The 18,698-nt window shown below is 44.2% G+C and overlaps 1 protein-coding gene and 1 long non-coding RNA gene across 3 annotated transcripts in view; one reads left to right on the top strand and one right to left on the bottom strand.

The window, feature by feature from the left end:
• Positions 1-895: 895 nt before the first annotated feature.
• Positions 896-5,155, top strand: LOC115477364. Its single transcript, XR_003943317.1, has 3 exons — positions 896-910; positions 4,548-4,550; positions 5,069-5,155. It is a non-coding gene; the product is annotated as an uncharacterized LOC115477364 (long non-coding RNA).
• The window catches only part of PPP2R3C (protein phosphatase 2 regulatory subunit B''gamma), a 79,759-nt gene continuing 63,516 nt past the window's right edge, over positions 2,456-18,698 (bottom strand). For both annotated transcript variants that reach the window (XM_030214195.1, XM_030214196.1), the window contains exons 12-13: positions 14,033-14,092; positions 2,456-3,580 (exon numbers count right to left, since the gene is read on the bottom strand). In XM_030214195.1, the coding sequence (XP_030070055.1) occupies positions 3,392-3,580; positions 14,033-14,092 (249 nt within the window). In that variant the 3' untranslated portion in view covers positions 2,456-3,391. The remainder of the gene's footprint in view (positions 3,581-14,032; positions 14,093-18,698) is intronic.

The following is an 18,698-nucleotide window of genomic DNA, read 5'->3' as shown; positions in this document are numbered from 1 at the left end:
GAGTGGTATTTGTATATGGTTTACAAAGTAATTTCTGTTTAATATAAATATGTAGGGTGAGGAGGAGACCTTTCTTTTGCCATTGTTGGTGTTGACATCTTTTGATGATTCAAGAAGGGTGAGGGTGGAACAGATTTTTCAAAAGTCTCAGGAGCGAGAGCAACTGACGAGAGATGCTGCCTACTGACTGTGTGCCCTTATTCTTAGGGAATAGAACATAGTTTGTAAATAAATAAATGAATGAATGAAGAAAATGGGAGTTCAAAAATATATTTTGTAGTCCATAGACATACCTTTTCCATTTCTTAAACTATAATGGTTATGTTCATATGCTTAAAAAGCCATAGAGCAGTTGGTATTGGCTGGTCCTAATATGTTTTACACACCTGAAAAAAAATCCTCCTCTCAATTTTCTTTTTAAATAGAAAATCTTGAATATATTTGCTCAGTCCAAAAACACAGTTTAAGCAATTGCTGTGTAAAGATTTACTTATATGTCTCATCAATGGAGGCTACATTTATAGTATAGAGATGGATTGCTAGTGAAAGTCGAACCATAGGGGTGGGGCTGGAGGCTTTAGAAAGAATTGCTGGGCAGTGCAGGTGCCCTATTTCTGATCGTTAGGATGGGAACAGGGTTGGCAAGCTGCCTTTTCCTACCTTTCAGAGTGCCTTGATTCAGGTAGATCACATAGTACCTGCTTCGATGGTGGAATGATGGCTGTTTTGGATTTGGGCTTGGTAGTATCTGTACCACCACCCCCCCCCCCCCTTTTTTGCCAGTCCAGCCTATTTTTTTTCTTAGTCCTCTGGAGCTGAAGCCAGAGTGGGAGGGCCCTGGGGGACATTGCAGGGCTCATTCTATCCTGCTCCAATTCTTTTTTTACTTTCTGCAATAGAGTTTGTCTTAGTTATTTATAAGATTGTCTAAACCATTAAACATCTTTTGTGGAAGAAGCCTCACCCATTTTGGCCTAGGGAAAATTAATTTGCTAGTGGCTGGTTTTCCAACCTCTTAAGAAGCCAACGCTCATGGAAGGTCTGGTCTAAAGAGCCCCTTCCCCAGCCTCCTGATGGAGGACATGGCAGAGAAGGCATCTATCCCTCTTGGAAGAGTGCTACCATGGTGAAAGAGGATACATTGGTAATTTACCTGTTCTGGAGGAGGCGCTCTCACCTATGGAGAAAAAGGAGCCATTGGTAATTCACCTTTTCCAAAAAGAGAGTTGTCTTCTTCAACCTTGCAGATTACTTTTGCATACCGTGTTTTGGACACGCGTACTGAAAAGGCTTTGGAGGGTGATCCTATCCTATAGGGGATTAGAAAACTCTCCATGGTGTTTCCTTTTCACTGCACACACCAGTACATGATTTTAGCTGAGCTTGGAGTCTCTGGATGTGGTCTTTGTTTTTCTCATATGGAGGTTTTTGAGAATATCTTCTGCATTCTTAAGATGGACACATTAGTTGCAACTGTAACCTGCAAGACTACCATCCTCTGGGCAGACGTCATGTAGTCCTCAAGGACCCTCTGGATGGAAAAGTTGAGGCTCTGAAGAAAACATTCTCTTTTGCAGGACAAAGGATTCAGCCTTTCATTTGCAGCAGTTATGATTCTTATGCAGCAACTGCTAGAGTCCAAAAGTGATCCAGCTGGGAGTGGTGACAGTTTTGTTGGTAGTTGCGCAGTATGATTGGTTTAATCTCTTCTATGTAGTTTCCATGATCGTTGCAAAATGTTTACTCTGGCTTTGCAACTAGTCTTTAGACACTGCCTCCACGTCCTAATTCTGGCAAGCCTCCTTTCAAAGGGTGAAGAGCTGGAAAAAGTTTGGGGAAATTATTTCCAGAAGGTAAAATCTGCATGTCTTCCAGGGGATACCGGGTTAGAAAAGCAGCCTTCCTACTAATTTAACAGGTTTCAGGGAAAGAGTTATATAGACAGATGTGTACTGTGATTTCCAGTGGATGAGAAAAAGAAAGGAATGATGGTAGCCATTTTTCTATTATTCCTCTAGTTCTGAAGAAACAGAGCAACTGAAAACCTTCATTTGGGTTCACATGTGCTGAACTTTTATTGTGAAATAAATTGTTGAATTTCCAAGCTAGCCCTGAAAGCGGGCAGCAAACTCTTTATAGCATTTCCTGTAAGCGGATTAAAGCCATTTAACAAATTTTATTCAACATATTTAAAACAGATTAAATCAGTTTATGGTTGGATTATTTGTGAGAAAAAAAAAATTATGAATACTACATTGCAACCCCTTAGTACTGCAAATCTCCACTAGCGTGGCTGGACAAGTCTGTGCTTTCCCCTAAAATTGTATGTAAAGGTGGAAAACTTTTCTGAAAACAGAGACTCCAGCCACATTTTTTTTCCTTAGGGAGCCAGCAGAAAACTGCAACCCCTCCCCCATTTTATTTTGCCATTTTTTGGATTGTGTATTTTTGTTTAGGCTTTTTTTCCCGCCCTCGCTTCCCCCTGCTCGTTTCCAGCTTCCCTAGGCCTGACGAGACTGTGTCTTTTGCCTGGAGGGGGGGGGGGGGGGCAGACTCTCTTTCACTAGACCAGGGCTAGAAGCCAGCAGCAGCAGCAGCAATGTGTGCTCTCACCAGCCTCGAAGAACAAGAATATGTCAACTCATGTGAAGCACATGCCAGCAGCAGGGACCCTTGCCATGTTCAATCTGGTGCAGCATATGTAGAACATAAACTAAAATGTTTTGCTACATTTCAAATAAATTCTGTCATTGACAATATGTTCACTGTGTAAAAGGAGTTGCTAGAACTGGACGAGTCCAGAACTGCTCTAATATATAAAGTCCTAATCATCCTCTTTTTCACTAGAAGTATTTGTATGTGAGAGTGAACACTTGCACACTTTTTTTATACTCTTGGAAAGAAGTTTACTCATGTAGTTACTTTATAAACAATGAAGCCTTTTGGGCTATTCAAGCTTATCTTTACCATTATTTCCAGGTCACAACTATACATTAGAAGTATTTGTATCTTAAGAACAAAAATGAGAAGCATGTTACAATCTCAACCTAAAAAACACCCCAAATACGAGTAATACAAACCCGGGTGGAACTGGATAGGATAAAAGTGATCTCATACTCTGGCTTCAGTAGGAGATCATAAGCTTTTCATTCTCTAGTGCCAGATACATATTTATTGACCATGGCCACTGAAAATGCATCTGCTGTCTCACACTTAAGCATTAAGGGCAGGATTACGTGCTATTCAATACCACTTTCATACTTCCGGGGATAAAGCCACAAGTTACCATTTACAGTTTTTAGATAAGGAACATCTGGCTTCAGGAGGGGATGAGCACTCATAAGGCATGTGTAACAAAGCTATAATTTCACTGGGAAGAACAGATCAAAGGTCATGTGTCCTCAAGATCCGCTGTACTCTCAATGTCATTTGCAACAAGGACTTCTCGGTTCTCATAAGTCCAGAAGCCATTCAAGTCAATCAGGATGCTGGTAACTGTATCCCCTTGACTGCTGTTGATTAAATCTTGAAGTGTGATTTTGAAAGGGTTCTTGGGTTTCACCATGTCAAAAATTTCATCCTATAAAAAAAGAAATTATATTTTACTTGCAGAAAACATCTCAATTTGAAATAAAGGACTCAATTCATAGTCAAAACTGAAAGAGCATTAAATCAATTCTTTTTCTGAACACTAGAGCTGTAGACTGTGATGTACTCCACTAGGGCTGTAACAAATATTCATATTCAATTTGATTCAGCCCTGAATACAAATAATCTGGCACTCTACTATGCTAAGTCCTACTGAAATAAACACTCTGATTTCACATTTCTTCTTTTATTATTTGTTATGTTAAAGCTCAATGCCCATTAGTTGGATTTGACTGAAAAGTAAAATATGCTATTCGGTACAGCTCTACACTCTAACTTGGTCTGTCTACAAAGGATTTACACCAGCTCTGATTCAGAATAGAGCAGCACAACTGACAGGTTATAAGCAACATGATCACATCATGTCATTTCTGTAAAAACTTCTAGCTACCAGTACAATACAGGGCCAAATTTAAAACTCTATCCTGCTTATAATCGAACGAGAAAAACGCCCAAGTTCCGACCTAAATCGGGAGATGGACGTTTATCTCACAAAAACGAATAACGCGGTATAATCGAAAGCCGAACTTGGATGCGGAAGCGTACAAAGTTGACGGGGGCGTGTCGGAGGCGTGGTGAAGGCGGGACTGGGGCATGGTTATCACCCGAACAGAGATGGGCACCTTTCGCCGATAATGGAAAAAAAGTATGCGTTTGTAGCTAGAATTTAGGGCACTTTTCCTGGACCCTGTTTTTTCACGAATAAGGCCCCAAAAAGTGCCCTAAATGACCAGATTACCACCAGAGGGAATCGGGGATGACCTCCCCTGACTCCCCCAGTGGTCACTAACCCCCCTCCCACCACAAAAAAATGATGTTTCACAACTTTTTATTTTCACCCTCAAATGTCATACCCACCTCCCTGGCAGAAGTATGCAGGTCCGTGGAGCAGTTGTTAGGGGGTGCAGTGGACTTCAGGCAGGTGGACCCAGGCCCATCCCCCCCCTACCTGTTAAAATTGTGCTGCTTAATGCTTAGTCGTCCAACCCCCCCCCCCCCCAAACCCACTGTACCCACATGTAGGTGCCCCCCTTCACCCCTGAGGGCTATAGTAATGGTGTAGTCTTGTGGGCAGTGGGTTTTGAGGGGGATTTGGGGGGGCTCAACACACAAGGGTGCTATGCACCTGGGAGCTTTTACCTTTTTTTTTGTTTTTGTAAAAGTGCCCCCTAGGGTGCCCGGTTGGTGTCCTGGCATGTGAGGGGGACCAGTGCACTACGAATCCTGGCCCCTCCCACGAACAAATGCCTTGGATTTATTCGTTTTTGAGCTGGGCGCTTTCATTTTCCATTATCGTTGAAAAGCAAAAACGCCCAGCTCACAAATTGTCGAATAAAACATGGACGTCTATTTTTTTCGAAAATACAGTTCGGTCCGCCCCTTCACGGATCCGTTCTCTGAGATAAACGCCCATGGAGAGATCACGTGATGCAGTGAGAGGAGGCAGACGTGTTTTCTGCCTTCTGCTCGAGGGTCCCATCCTCAATCCCTTGGAATTGACACTGAAAGACCCGAATTGGCCTGCCTTTTGCCTGGAGTGAAACCTGGTGGAGCATATGGACAGATATCTCACGCCGAAAGGCAGAATGGCTGCAAAAACGGCTAAAAAAGGGGCAGATAGAGCCAAAGCTGCAGAGGACAAGATGGCGGACCAGGGACAGGTCCCGCAGCTTACCTGTACCGAGGCAGCTATAGCAGAATTGACTAACGCGGTGGTACTTGCTTTAGAACCGCGCCTGCAACGTCTATCGGAGCAGCTGACCGGTATTTCACAAATCACGACGGACTTATCCCGGCGGACGGGAGAATTAGAGTGCCGCGTGTCAGATCTGGAAGATGGCGCCCAGGGGAATAGCGCGGAACTGACAAGACTCCAAGAGCTGGTGGTGGAACAGCAGAACAAGTTAGAGGACCTGGAAAACAGGTCTCGGCGAGATAATCTTCGTTTCCTAGGCATTCCTGAGACTGTTCCGGAGAGATCCCTACGTCGGGTGATGGAGAGTTGGATGAGCCCGATGGTGGTGAGAGATGAAGAGACGGACCCGGTCAAGCTCGAGCGTGTGCATCGCCTGGGAGCGGCTCGAGCTGGTGAAAGACGCCCTAGAACAGTAATAGCGAAGTTCCTCAACTCGGCTCAGAAAGAAGCATTTCTTCAGTATTATCGCCAGCATAAGGAGGACGTTTGCTATGAGGGAGCCCAGGTGCGAGTCTATCAAGACTATTCGGCGGCTCTTGCGGCGAAGCGCCGCCGGTACGCAGAGGTTTGCACGCGCTTGATTGAGAGGAAATACAAGTTTCAAGTTCGTTATCCAGCGGTGTTAAAGATTCTGCATAACGGACAGTGGCGCTCGCATGAGACACCGGAGAGTGCGATGTCCTGGCTCAATGGAGAACCGGAGCAGCAAGAGGCAGGAGAGTGAGCTTGGAGAGGCCATAACGGTGACCGGATTAAAGAAATTGAGCGTATTGCCCCGAGGAGTTGGTAATGACAGAGAAAGACTTGTATTTGGACACTTTTGTGGCACTGTTTCCCCTGAGTTCTTTTACTGCACCTTAAAGTTTTTTGGGGGGGTGGGTACGTGGGGGGGGGGGGGTGAATGAGTGTCTGATAGTGTGTAAAGTTAAGTGTAAGGGTGTAATGTGGTCTGATCGGGGCAGAGAGCAGAGGTGGTGTATGTAGAGTGAGGTGTGCGGGGACAATAAAGAGTGAATTATGCAACATAGGTAGTGTGAATGTTGGGAGAGCTGAGGGTTGTGTGTAACAAACGGAAGAGGGTGCCTTACACTTTTAGGCATGGCTAATGGGCATGCATTGGTTATGAGGGAGGATGGGACTCCTCCTGGCATCATTGAGTGATCACAGACAGGCTTCTCTGTGGCTACATGGAGAGGAATGGTTCTGAGAGGGGTAGGGGGGGGATGGGGGAAAGGGGGGGTGGGGGGTTGGATTGTGGGAGGGGGGAAGGGCAGTTGGGTCTCGTGTATTCCATGGTGTCTGATGGAGGTTTTAGTGTTGTGTTGGGGGCTGGTGGGGTAAGAGAGATTTTTGCAAGAGAGGTCAGGGTTTTGGGCTCTAGGGCGAAGGCTGGGCGCCCGGGAGTTCTGGACCATCAGAGAGCTTGGGTCTTTGTTAAAGTGCAGATCCGAGATCCTGGCTAAGCTACCACTGCCTAGAATAATATCTTGGAATGTGTGTGGCATCACTTCTCCTATTAAGCGCACAAAAATTTTAGCGGCTCTTCAGCGTCACAATGCCTCCATAGCTTGTTTACAAGAAACTAAATTATCTGACGTAGAACATGTAAAATTAAAACAGCGATGGGTGGGGGACTGCTTCTTTGCGTCAGCCACAGGTAAAAAGGGGGGAGTAGCGGTATTGGTACACAAAAACATGCAAGGTCATGTCAAGGTGGTGTCACGCGATGGGAATGGTCGTTATATTTTATTGAGGATGAATGTTATGGGGCAGGACTTCTATCTACTAAATGTTTACGGACCCAATTTGTACGACCACTCATTTTTCCAGCGCCTGGGAATACAACATGCATCAGCGCCTTGGGTAGTGGTGGGCGATTTTAACCAGGTGCTGGATGCTCTTCAGGATCGCTCGGCCCAGTCCTCGGGAACGGTAATGGGAGGGGGGAAAGGCTTACCCTACTTGTGTCAAGCTTTAAATTTGGTAGACCCGTGGCGGCTGTGCAATCCCAGTGCCCGAGACTACACTCACTTGTCACGAGCACATGGTACTTGGTCCAGACTGGATTACATATTGGTGTCGGCACCCCTGTTTCCACAGGTGGTACGATCGGAAATTGGCCCGATGGAGGTCTCGGACCACGCAATGATTTGGGTAGACATGGATCTGGGTGAGGAGCGGCTGAGACAGCGATTGTGGAGATTCCCGTCATACTTGATAGAAGATGATAACTTTAAGGAATATTTGCAGAAAAAGTGGTCACTCTTTGCTGATGCGAATGGTTCCCATATTTCAGATGCTAGGTTATACTGGGACACTGCCAAGGCGGTGTTGCGTGGGGATATAATAGCATATATGTGTGCACGCTCGAGGCGAATCTCACAGGGTTTGGTTCGGCTTGAGCGGATATATCAGGAAGCGAAGCGAGCACATCTGGCAGCCCCTTCAGCGCAGAGTCAAGAGCAGATGTTGTCGGCTCTGGCGGCGCTGAACGCCCTCATCCACGAACGTACCAAGAAATACCTTTTTTACCGCTCCTTTAGGTTTCATCGCTTTGGGAACAAATCGGGCAGGTTGTTGGCGCGGCTTGTGAAAACCTGGGGGGGCAATCGGTTTATCCCGTCATTAACAGCACCAGATGGGCGACAGGAGACGCAGACGTCGAATATAGCGAAGTTGTTTCATGACTATTATGCTGCCTTGTACGCATCGCCAGCCCCTCACGAGGGACCCTCGATGAGAGAATACTTGGAGCGTTCGGGTATGCCCCGCCTCTCGGCTTCCGTCGTAGCTCAGCTGGATGCCCCTCTGAGGGGGACAGAGATTCAGCGGGTGGTCAAGGCGTTAAAAAGGGGCACAGCACCTGGGCCTGATGGCTATGCGTCTGAGTTCTATCAATGTATGCTCCCACAAATTGCAGGCCCATTGCTTGACTATTTTGAAGCATCGCTGTTCCAGGGTTCCTTTCCCAAGTATTCGAACGATGCCTTGATTACCCTGATACCTAAGCCGGGTAGGCCGGCAGACTTGCCGGGTTCATACAGACAGATTTCCCTGATAAACGTGGATCTGAAGATCTTAGCCAGGATCCTTGCGGATAGATTAGCTCCACACATACCAGCGCTGATTGGGGAAGGGCAGGTAAGGCTTTGTCCGAGGACGACACTCTTCATTGAACGTGAGGAAAGTGTGCCTTGCAATAGCCCGGAGCCAGGTAGTCAACGAGCCTCTGCTGTTAGTTAGCCTAGACGCGGAGAAAGCGTTTGATAAGGTGCACTGGGACTATCTATTTGCAATGTTAGACTTTATTGGGATCACGGGATGGTTTCGAAAAGCGGTAGAAGCGCTTTATGAAAAGCCTAGTGCATCGCTAGTGGTGAATGGAATGCGTACCGCCCCCTTTGAGGTGTGTTGTGGAACCCGACAGGGCTGCCCTTTGTCCCCTCTATTGTTTCTTTTATACCTGGAGCCATTGTTGCGATCCATTCAGGGTGATCCAGAGGTTAGCGGTGTGGACTTCTCGTCGTTCTCAATGAAAACATTAGCTTTTGCGGATGATATTTTAGTGGCCTTGACGAATCCACAAAGATCGGTCCCTGCCCTTCTGAGTGAAATCGAAGAATTCAGCTATTTTTCTGGTTTTACCCTTAACTTACAAAAATCAGTAGCGTTCCCAATTCAAGATCAGATACGAAGTCGGTGGGAGGGAGAGTTCCCCTTGTCCTGGACATCAGGTCCACTTAAATACTTAGGAGTGAAGATCTCAGGGGATTTAAATCAGCTTTATGAGTTGAATGTCGAGCCACTGCGGGAGAGTACGAGGGCTTCTTTAAGGGTGTGGCAGTCTTTGCCGTTGTCGGCTTTGGGCAGGGTGGCACTATTTAATATGGTATTAGTGCCCAAATGGACTTATATTTTACAAATGGTACCGATGATGCTCAGTTGGAAGGATGAGCGGCTGGTGACCCGGCTGGTGGCACGTTACGTATGGCAGGGCAAGCGGGCGCGGATGGCAGCGTTGCAACTTTATCGGCTAAAGAGTAAGGGGGGCTGGGGATTATTGAACGTCAAATTATTGTCGGTGGCTGGAAATATGAGGCATATCTCGGACTGGTTCAGAGGAACGAGTCACTTCACCCTGTCGGAGGAGGAAAAGTTGTTGTTGAGTCCGATGCATTTTAGTGCTTGGTTGCATGCAAGGTCGCGCGGGTGCCGGTCATTGGGGCCATACGCGCCTCTGTTTTTACCATTGCGACGGGCGTGGATGTGGGTGTGTCGCTTTTTCGGGCTATCCTCGAGACTCTCTCCTTTGTTGCCTCTGCAGGGCAATCCAGATTTTCCCCCGGGCTCGACATCGGCCCAGTTTGTGGCTTGGAGAGGCAGGGGTGCGCACTATCTACATCAGTTATATACAGAGGATGGCGAGAGGAGGACGTTGGATGAGTGGAGACTGGAATTTGGGACGGTAACGGGTGATTCCTTTGCCTGGCTCCAGCTACAACATTATGTGCGGTCGATCCCGTCCGCTTCCCTGTCCACTGTGGTGTGGGAAAAGCTGCTTGAACTATTTGCCTTGGATGCGCAATCGGCAGTCCCCCTCAAATACTATCATTTATGTTTGCGGGGTCAGCTGGGCGAGGTAGATTATGAGAAGCTGGCAACTCAATGGAACAATGAGTTATCCCTGAGACTTCGGGGGGAGCAGCTAAAGACTTATGTATTGAATATTTCCAGGGTAACGGAGAATGTGACGCTGAGAGAAACCCTTTACAAGTTTGTAATGCGAATGTATTTTTCACCGCATAGGGCAATGAGAGCAACCATGCGTACAGATGATGCCTGTGCGAGGTGCGCCCACTCCCCGGCGGGCCTTGGCCACATGTTCTGGCAATGCCCGAGCGTTATGGAATTCTGGAGGCAAGTGGCGGGGCATGTGTCGGCTCTCTGGGGAGTGGCCTGGACGCCTCATGCATCCCAATTATTTGATATATTTCAAGTAGCGACCCCGGGGGCAGTGGGGCTCAAGCCTTTCCTAAAGCGGGTGGTGCTCATGGGCAAGAAAGTGATACTTCATCAATGGATAGTGGCGGAACCCCCAACTTTTCAGCAATGGAGATCCAGGATGATTTGTTTGTGTGCGCTGGAGCGCAGGGGGGTGGGAGACTTGACATCGGCCAAAGGAGAAGAATTTTGTCGGAGATGGGCTCCTTTTTGGGACTCATTGACCCCAGTGGCGCGCAGCAGGGTTCTGAATTGTTGATCAGCACACCATGGAAACACAGGAGGGAGAGGGTGGGTAGGGGGCTAGGGTGGTTTGAAGGGAGTGGGTTTAGTAGTGTAGGGTTGGTTTGTGACCCATTCGTTGATAGTATCTGTTGGCCGTTCTTTAGTTGCCTCGTACTTAGTTAAAGAGATCTTGGAGGCTGATGTTTGGAAGTATTTATGAGGGATTGTTATTGTCAGTGACTCAGATGTACACCTGGAAAGCTGGGATTCAGGAATAGTGGCTCATACTTGTTTGAGCTGTGGATCACTTACAGGGGGCCATAAGAAAACAGGTCCCAAGTGGGGGTAGTAGTCAGTGGGTGGCATTGCTAGATTTGGAGGATGTCCCAGAGGCTGAGTGCTGTAAAATCAAACAGACTTAAACAAGAAAGGTTATATTGTTCAAGGTCAACAGGGGGGAGGAAGGGGATGGGAGGGGAGTAATACAGGGGGGAAAATGTTATGATGGTGTTGAATACCTTGATCTTGATTGTTTATTGAAACAAGTGTTTGATGCTTTGCCATGTTGTATGAGTTGTGTTTTATACTTGCCATCAATAAAAAAAGGATTTAAACATAAACGCCCATGGAGATAGACGTTTTCGTTCAATTATGCCCCTCCACGTCTGACCTTCAAAGGAAATGGGCCAGAGTATTTAAGAACATAATCTCCCTCTATGGACCTTCTACACTCTTTAAGGAATTTCTCCAACCACACCCTCTCCAGGAAACTCACGCAATGCGACATCCACCAACGAGCTTTCTCTGGAGTAAACCCCACATTTATTTTATTTATTGCATTTGTATCCCACATTTTCCCACCTATTTGCAGGCTCAATGTGGCTGGAACACACTCACAGAAAGTCTTGCGTTATGCGAAGCGTATCTGAACTTCAGGAAGCAGGTGAAAGCTTGGCTCTTCCCCCCAAGCTTTTAATGGAAGAAGCAACTAAACAGCTACTCTCTCTCACAAACACACACACACACGGATTAACATCAGCTGCACATACTGTAGCAGGACTTGCTTATCCACTCTTACTCTAAGCTGAGATAATTTTCACACAGCTTTTCGGACCCCATATGCATTTTCCTTATGTTAGTCTCCCTTATTTTCTATCTAACTCATATTACTCTACCTTATCTGTCTATATGTCCCACCTGGCTTATTCCCTATGCTGTCTAGGCATATGTTTTAATGTGTATTGTGTTGAAAACATTGTAAACAGCATACTATCTACTGTTACTGCAGTCATGTTTATGGCAGTAATTGTCTATTGCCTCTTTTTTTTTCTCCTGTACACAATCTTAGATGAATTCCTTCAAAAAAGAAATAAAACTGGCTTGAAATACTGGACTGTGGCTGCAGGTTCTGGTGTCTTCTCCTTGTTTGTCACCATGCACTTATTCTACCCTCTGAGACAGAGATATGGTAAAGGAATTACAGAGGGGCATTTTCAATATGACATCTAAGTCCAATTTTGAACATTTTGCTAAAAACGTTCACAATTTAAGAGGGAACTATAGCCATTTTCAAAACAGAAAAACGTCTTTTTTTTCCTTCAAAAATAGCTATTTGCTATATGCTTTTGTGCTTTGTGCATTTACCTTTTTGGTCCATTATTGAAAAAAAAAAAAATGTCCACATGAAAAACCCACAGAATCAAGCGCTATTGGGATGTAGAAGGAGCCAGCATTCTTAGTAGACTAGTGTGGCAGAACAGTGTGTTTTAAGTCTGTAAAGTGTATTGGGTATTTCCTGAAGTGTATTTCTCTAGTTTGGACAGCAGGTGGTGTGTGTTTATGTTTTGAAGCTGCTGCAGAACCAAGGTGGGCTCCGATTGGCCCAGGAGCTGAATTTCATTTGGAGTGTACTGGCTTTAGCCCCAGTCTTAGCCAGGGAGGAGAGACAGATCTCTTTGCTGAGGCCCTGTGATCAGTTATATCTGATAATCTGTACGCAGCATATTTCCTGATCTCCCCAGGTACTTTTATAAATATGGATCAATTTTAAAACTGTTATTGTTTGCTGATTGAACTTAAATATTTTAACACTATAAACAATTTTCAGTTTATTGCCTCTGCTTGTCTGGACTGATAAAGAATCCTGGTGGTTCGTGTGTTGGGTCTGTGAGTGCTTTCTGGAGACTGTGGCCTCCAGTAACCTAGAAATTGCTGGGGATAATTTGAGAGCGGGTGACTCGCCCAGAGGCGGTTGAGACCGAGTCCGTGGGAGGAGGGTGCTAGTGTAGAGCACAAGTGGCGGGTGCTGGCGGACCTCAGCTGTGCTGGGGATAGACCCTCTAAGTGGCCGTGGGGTTACATGAGGTGGGTGGCTAGGTGTTCCGTGACAGACCTTAAAAAAAACCAAAACATCTATAGAAGTAAAGTAGAAAAAGCGGGACTGCTACAGACCTCAACACAGAAACTGAGCTGTGCAGGGGTTAGATCTTCTGAGTGGCCACTAGGTAACCCCAGGCATATGGCTAGGCGTTTTGTGACAACAAGTCACACAGACATGCTTCCATGTACACATCTCACCATTGCTCCCTTGCTTGCTGAGCCCCCCAAAACCCACTACCCCAACTGTACACCACTACAGAAGCCCTTATAGGTGAAGGGGGAACCTATATGTGGGTACAGTGGGTTTCTGGTGAGTTTTTGAGGGCTCACAGTTTCTACCACAAGTGTAACATACAGGAGGAGGTATGGGCCTGGGTCCACCTGTCTACAGTGCACTGCACCCACCACTAGACTATTCCAGTGACCTGCACACTGCTCTAATGGACCCGAGTATAACATCTGAGGTTAGCATAGAGGCTGATAAGTAATGTTTTTAATTACATGTTGGAGGTGTGGGAGTGGGTTTGTGACCACTGGAGGGATACGGAGAGGTAATCCCCAATTTCCTCTAGTGGTCATCTGGTCATTTAGGGCACTTTTTTGTGACTTATTCATTAATAAAACAGGTCTAGACCAAAACCTCCAAATTATAGCCCTGGATGTTTTTGTTTTGTTCCATTATGGCAGAAAAATGTTCAAGTGTTTGGAACACCCAGATCCCATCCTTAACACGCCCCCTCGTGAGTTGAACATACTTCTGACAGACTTCATTAGAAAAACATCTAAAAATTGGTTTTGAAAATACCAAATTGGACATTTGTTTTTTTTTAGAAAAACATCTAAATGCAGATTTATGCTACTTTTTGGACATTCTGTTTTGAAAATGAGCCCCACAGTAAACTAAGCATGGGTAATCACTATCCCAATATGTTTGTGTTTATGGAACTAGGCATTCACTGTTCCCTGGAGATAGTAGCCGTTATTGCTGCACCAATGTCTCACAATAAGACGGTAAGTCAAAGTGTATCCGTGCTATTCTGTGCAGCAACTGTATATTCAATAAACTGGGGGCAAAGTTCTAACCTTAACATCTTGAAATGAAACAGCTTCTTGCCCGTGGATTTTCATCTGTTCTTGAATAGCCTGGTTTAAACATACACAAATGAAAATCAAAAGGGGAAAAGAGAAACGTTAGGAAAATATGACAAAAAAAAAAAAAAAGCAACAGACTTGCAGTTCTTTAAACAGAACATGTATATAAGTAAACTACACTGAAAATAATTATCAGGGCTATAATCTACCTGTCCAAGGGCATTTGAAGAGGCGAGCTCCAAAACCTGTTAAGTACGAAAAGCTATTTTCTAGGTAAACCAATTTTTCAATAATTCTAGCCAACATAAGATTTTTTTTTTTTTCACTGAACATCATACTTTCCTTTTCTGGTTTGTTTGGGTTTTTTTTTTTTTGGTGGTACAATTGAATGATTATTCTTTCCTTTTATTGTAATTCCTTTCTCATTCTGATATACTGTAATTTTTAGAAGTGTAAACCACCTTGGTCTACTAATTAGTTAAGGCGGTATAGCAAGTTTGAATAAATAAATGCCTTTTAGTGCAAATTTCACAAATCCTATGGCTATCTGTAAAGGTAGTCTATTTACAGTTTAAATTCATTTTTATATAAGTAATGCCACACTGGGAAAAGACCAAGGGTCTACGACAGCAGACAATCCAGGCCAAGGGCACCTGGTGAGCTTCCCAAGAAAAATGTACTTCACAGGTTTTGGAATTTACCTCTTCATTTACTACCAGTAATTAACATTACAGCAAAAAAGTAGAGCCTCTATCTTTCCTCTTCAGGGGCTGCGTCTCAGGAAACCATGTAACAGCAAATATTCACAGTTTCAAACTTTAGAAGAGAGAGTCTAACTGGGCTTCTCTGCTTCACAAGACTTTTATATAAAAATTAATCCAAATCCAAACTCATGGGGTCTTTGATGGGAAGAATCTGTTAAATCCTATCAAAATACAGAAGGAGAAACTCCAATCCTCATGAAAAAGTGCAACACCAACAAGGAGCGAGGAAACAAAAGATGAGGAAGTCACAGCAGGATGGTATAAGTAAAAGTCTTTATTGCTTCCAGAGTACTGCAACTGTATTGTTGAAAGACAAACACAATGCAACAAATGTAGCATTCAATGAAGGTGTAAGGAGTGCAGTAGAGATGATTTTAGGGATAAAGAAGAAATTTGATTTCTCCACGGACTGAAGTAAGAGTAGAAAACTACTTGAAGGAGAAGGGATTGTGGATTTAGTTTATGCTTTTTCAGTGTAGTTCAAGGCAATTTATATTCAGATACTGTACGTATTTCACTGTTCTTGGAAAACTTATAAGAAAAAATTGCTTTCTGGTGAGGCCATCCAATCTGCAATATAGAGAACAGGTACAAGAAAGACTATGTAGTAGCCCCACAAAAGTCTGTGGGAGATCCTGCCTGAACATGTATCCACTAAGTTTGGTCGTATGACACATCTTTGTAGAACACAGATCAAAGTGAAATGTCTCCTTGGGCTAATGTGCACAACTGCAAACACAGCAAATTGTCCGACCATCTAAGTAAACAAAATGGATACCTTCAAGTAACATATGAGTACTATAAACATATGTCCATATTGAAGAGAATGAATTCTTCCTTCTTAAGGTCAGGCAAAGACAATACCTGTGTCTTCGGAACAGCACCCTCACACACTGCCTTATGTAACACTCTCGCCTAGGTGAAACATTAGACAGGGTCCCCATTAGAATAGCCTAACATATATAGTAGCATAGTAAGTGACGGCAGATAATCTGTATGGTCCATCTAGTCTGCCCAACAAGATAAACTCATTTTACATGATATGCGATACTTTATGTATACCCGAGTTTGATTTGTCCTTGCCATTCTCAGGGCGTAGACCGTAGAAGTCTGCCCAGCACTTTTCTTGTACTAAATGTTCTGAAGCGAACGTTGAAGCTCCTTAAAAAATTTACACTCAAGCCCATCCCTATCTATTCAGTCATGATCAGGGCATAGACCGTAGAAGTCTGCCCAGCACTGGTTTTGCTTCCCAATTACCAGCGTTGCCACCCAATCTCCACTAAGATTCCGTGGATCCACTCCTTCTAAACAGGATTCCATTGTGTTTATCCAACGCATGTTTGAATTCCATTACCATTTTCATCTCCACTACCTCCCGTGGGAGGGCATTCCAAATATCCACCACCCTCTCCATATCCACCACCGATTCCAAAGCCTAGAGCTTGGGAATCAGTGAAGTAGTGAATGATCATGAAAGACACTACCTGCAACAAGCCACTCCAAGAACCCTCAGCAAAACAACTCAAAAGCAATGTTGTATAGTAAGGTACGGAAATGTAACTAGTTATTATACTTAAGTAAAAGTTTTGTTACTTTTACTTGTAAAGAAGTAAAGGAAAAATTTGTTACTTTTACCGAAGTAATAATTGTACCAATTTTTACTACTTTTACCTACTTACTTCTTATGCTTGCAGTTATAAGTAAAAGTGGCAGAGACCCCTAACTGATGATTCCTCAGTAAACCAAATGAAACAGCAAAGCCTGGAACAGGATTTTGCAATTGCAAACCTCAAGACACAAACAGTAGATTATCTCAACTTAAATTCTGGTGTTCAGGGAAAACAGCCTATGAGAACAGTAGAACTGCCTGTGTTTGTTGAACTGGTTACTGGTCTCCAGGCAAATAGAACAGTGATAAGCTTATTCACTTTGAAGTAAAGATGAAGCTGGTTGCAATTCTTGGTGAACAGACATATAGATCTATCACAACAGACTGCTGGAAATCCCATGCAAATTTTTCATTGGCATGACAGTCCACTAGATTGATAATCTGCTTGTCTGGTCTTAAGACTGAAGGGTTTCCATACATTGGACATTCTTGCATCAATTCTTGACCTTCAGAGTTTTGTCATCAGACAAAAAAACAATTACGACAACAACAGACAATGATTTCAACTTTGTGAACGTCTTCTCTATAACTGGACAGCATAACAATGATAAAGATGAAGATGAAATGCAAGTGAAGAATTAGCACTACTACTAATGCAGACGATGAGGACAACGATGATAAAGCATTCTGCTATAAGAAAGTAAAGTGTTTCAGAGATACCTTTGATCAATACCTACAGACCCAGTTAAAAGGCATCAGTAATACTGTGGCCTGGCCTGATTTGAAGGAACGTTTTAATCAGACTGAACAATCCTCTTCCTGATAGTGCAGTTGTTGAAGCACTTTTTTAGCTGTGGTGGATTAAAGACTCACAAGCGCATTCACATGAGTGACAGTCATTTCAAAATTTAGTTTTACTAAAAGCAAAGTAGATTGAATTGTAGAGCAATAAAATTGCTGAGAAAGTTGCATTCAATGTAGCTGCAGTACTTTTACTTTTTATTCAAAAAGTATTATATTAGGCAGTAACTTTTTTGCTTTTACTTAAGTATTAAAATATACATTTATTTTTACTTTCATTTAAGTACTTTAACCTAGTACTTTGTACACTACTCAAAAGCAGAAAAATAACTGTGTACCCACAGGATTAAATTAAGAATCCAACCCGGAAGGACTAAGGAACTGGAGGACTAACGTACTTCTCACCTTTTCAAAAAGGGGCGCCCTCAAAAACAGGCCAGTGCTGCCACCCAGCTTATCCAAGTATCTTTGGCCAGACATTTCTGAAAGTCTTCCTGCAGATCAGCCAAATATGAAACCGAATGGAGGCACAAAAGTGAGAGGATTCTTGTTTGCCCCTCCAGGCTTGTATTCTCCTGTACTCTTATATAAGCCCAAAGATAGGCCTTTCCACACATGAAGGAGAGTAGCAAAGATGTCAGGCGAGCAATCCTTATACCTCAGACAAGACCTTATATATCAGTGATTCCAAAACCTGTCCTTGGGGAACACCAATCAGTCAGATTTCCAGGATATCCACAAGATAGATTTACATACTAAGGAGGCAGTATATGTGCAGGAGCCTCAGACACTTTCTACTTTAAGGATGACCTAATCTAATTCAAGTACCAAGGCCACCCAGGTCAAACCAGAGCCACCAAGACCAAGCTTAGACAAGACCACTTGCTGAGAGACAGGATCCTGAAGAGGCTACACAAAAAGGAAGAAATCTCCCTGGAGGATGCCATTGATCCAGGATTCTAGACCAGAAGAACTCACTCTACCTCTTTTGTTTTTTTAAACACCAAGGAAAGTATATCTGAAGCCCTGTTTGAGGCCATCAGGTCCATGGCAGGAGTCTCCTCCCAGGCACAGATTAGAGAAAAGCCTGCACTTCCTACTCCCATTCCTCTGGACCCAGGGAAACATCTGCTGTGGAAGATAGCTTGAACATTCTGAGTTCCCACAATACATGCCGCTAAGAAGACCTGTACCACAGGAGTCAGCCAATGTGAACCATATTTCCTAATGCCTCCCCGCTATCGATCTGAAAAATATTTTGACATCCTCTTCCTGAACCAAAGGCTTGACGGCCTGTGAAGCCCTTCAAATGATTCATCTCCATTTTAATTTCCCAGCCATGTGGCCTCCATCAGGGACCAATAGCCTTGCTTCATCTGCCTCTGGCAATGTAACCAGAACTACAAAAGCTCAGTAGGCTTATATGGGCTGTCCAAAATGTTTTCAGAGGCCTCCGCTTCCTTCCTCAGTCCCTTCAACC

The sequence above is a fragment of the Microcaecilia unicolor genome, chromosome 9, assembly GCF_901765095.1.
Source record: "Microcaecilia unicolor chromosome 9, aMicUni1.1, whole genome shotgun sequence".
Taxonomy (NCBI): domain Eukaryota; kingdom Metazoa; phylum Chordata; class Amphibia; order Gymnophiona; family Siphonopidae; genus Microcaecilia; species Microcaecilia unicolor.
Note: the sequence above shows the minus strand (reverse complement) of the source record. Positions and strands in the feature narration are given on the sequence as shown.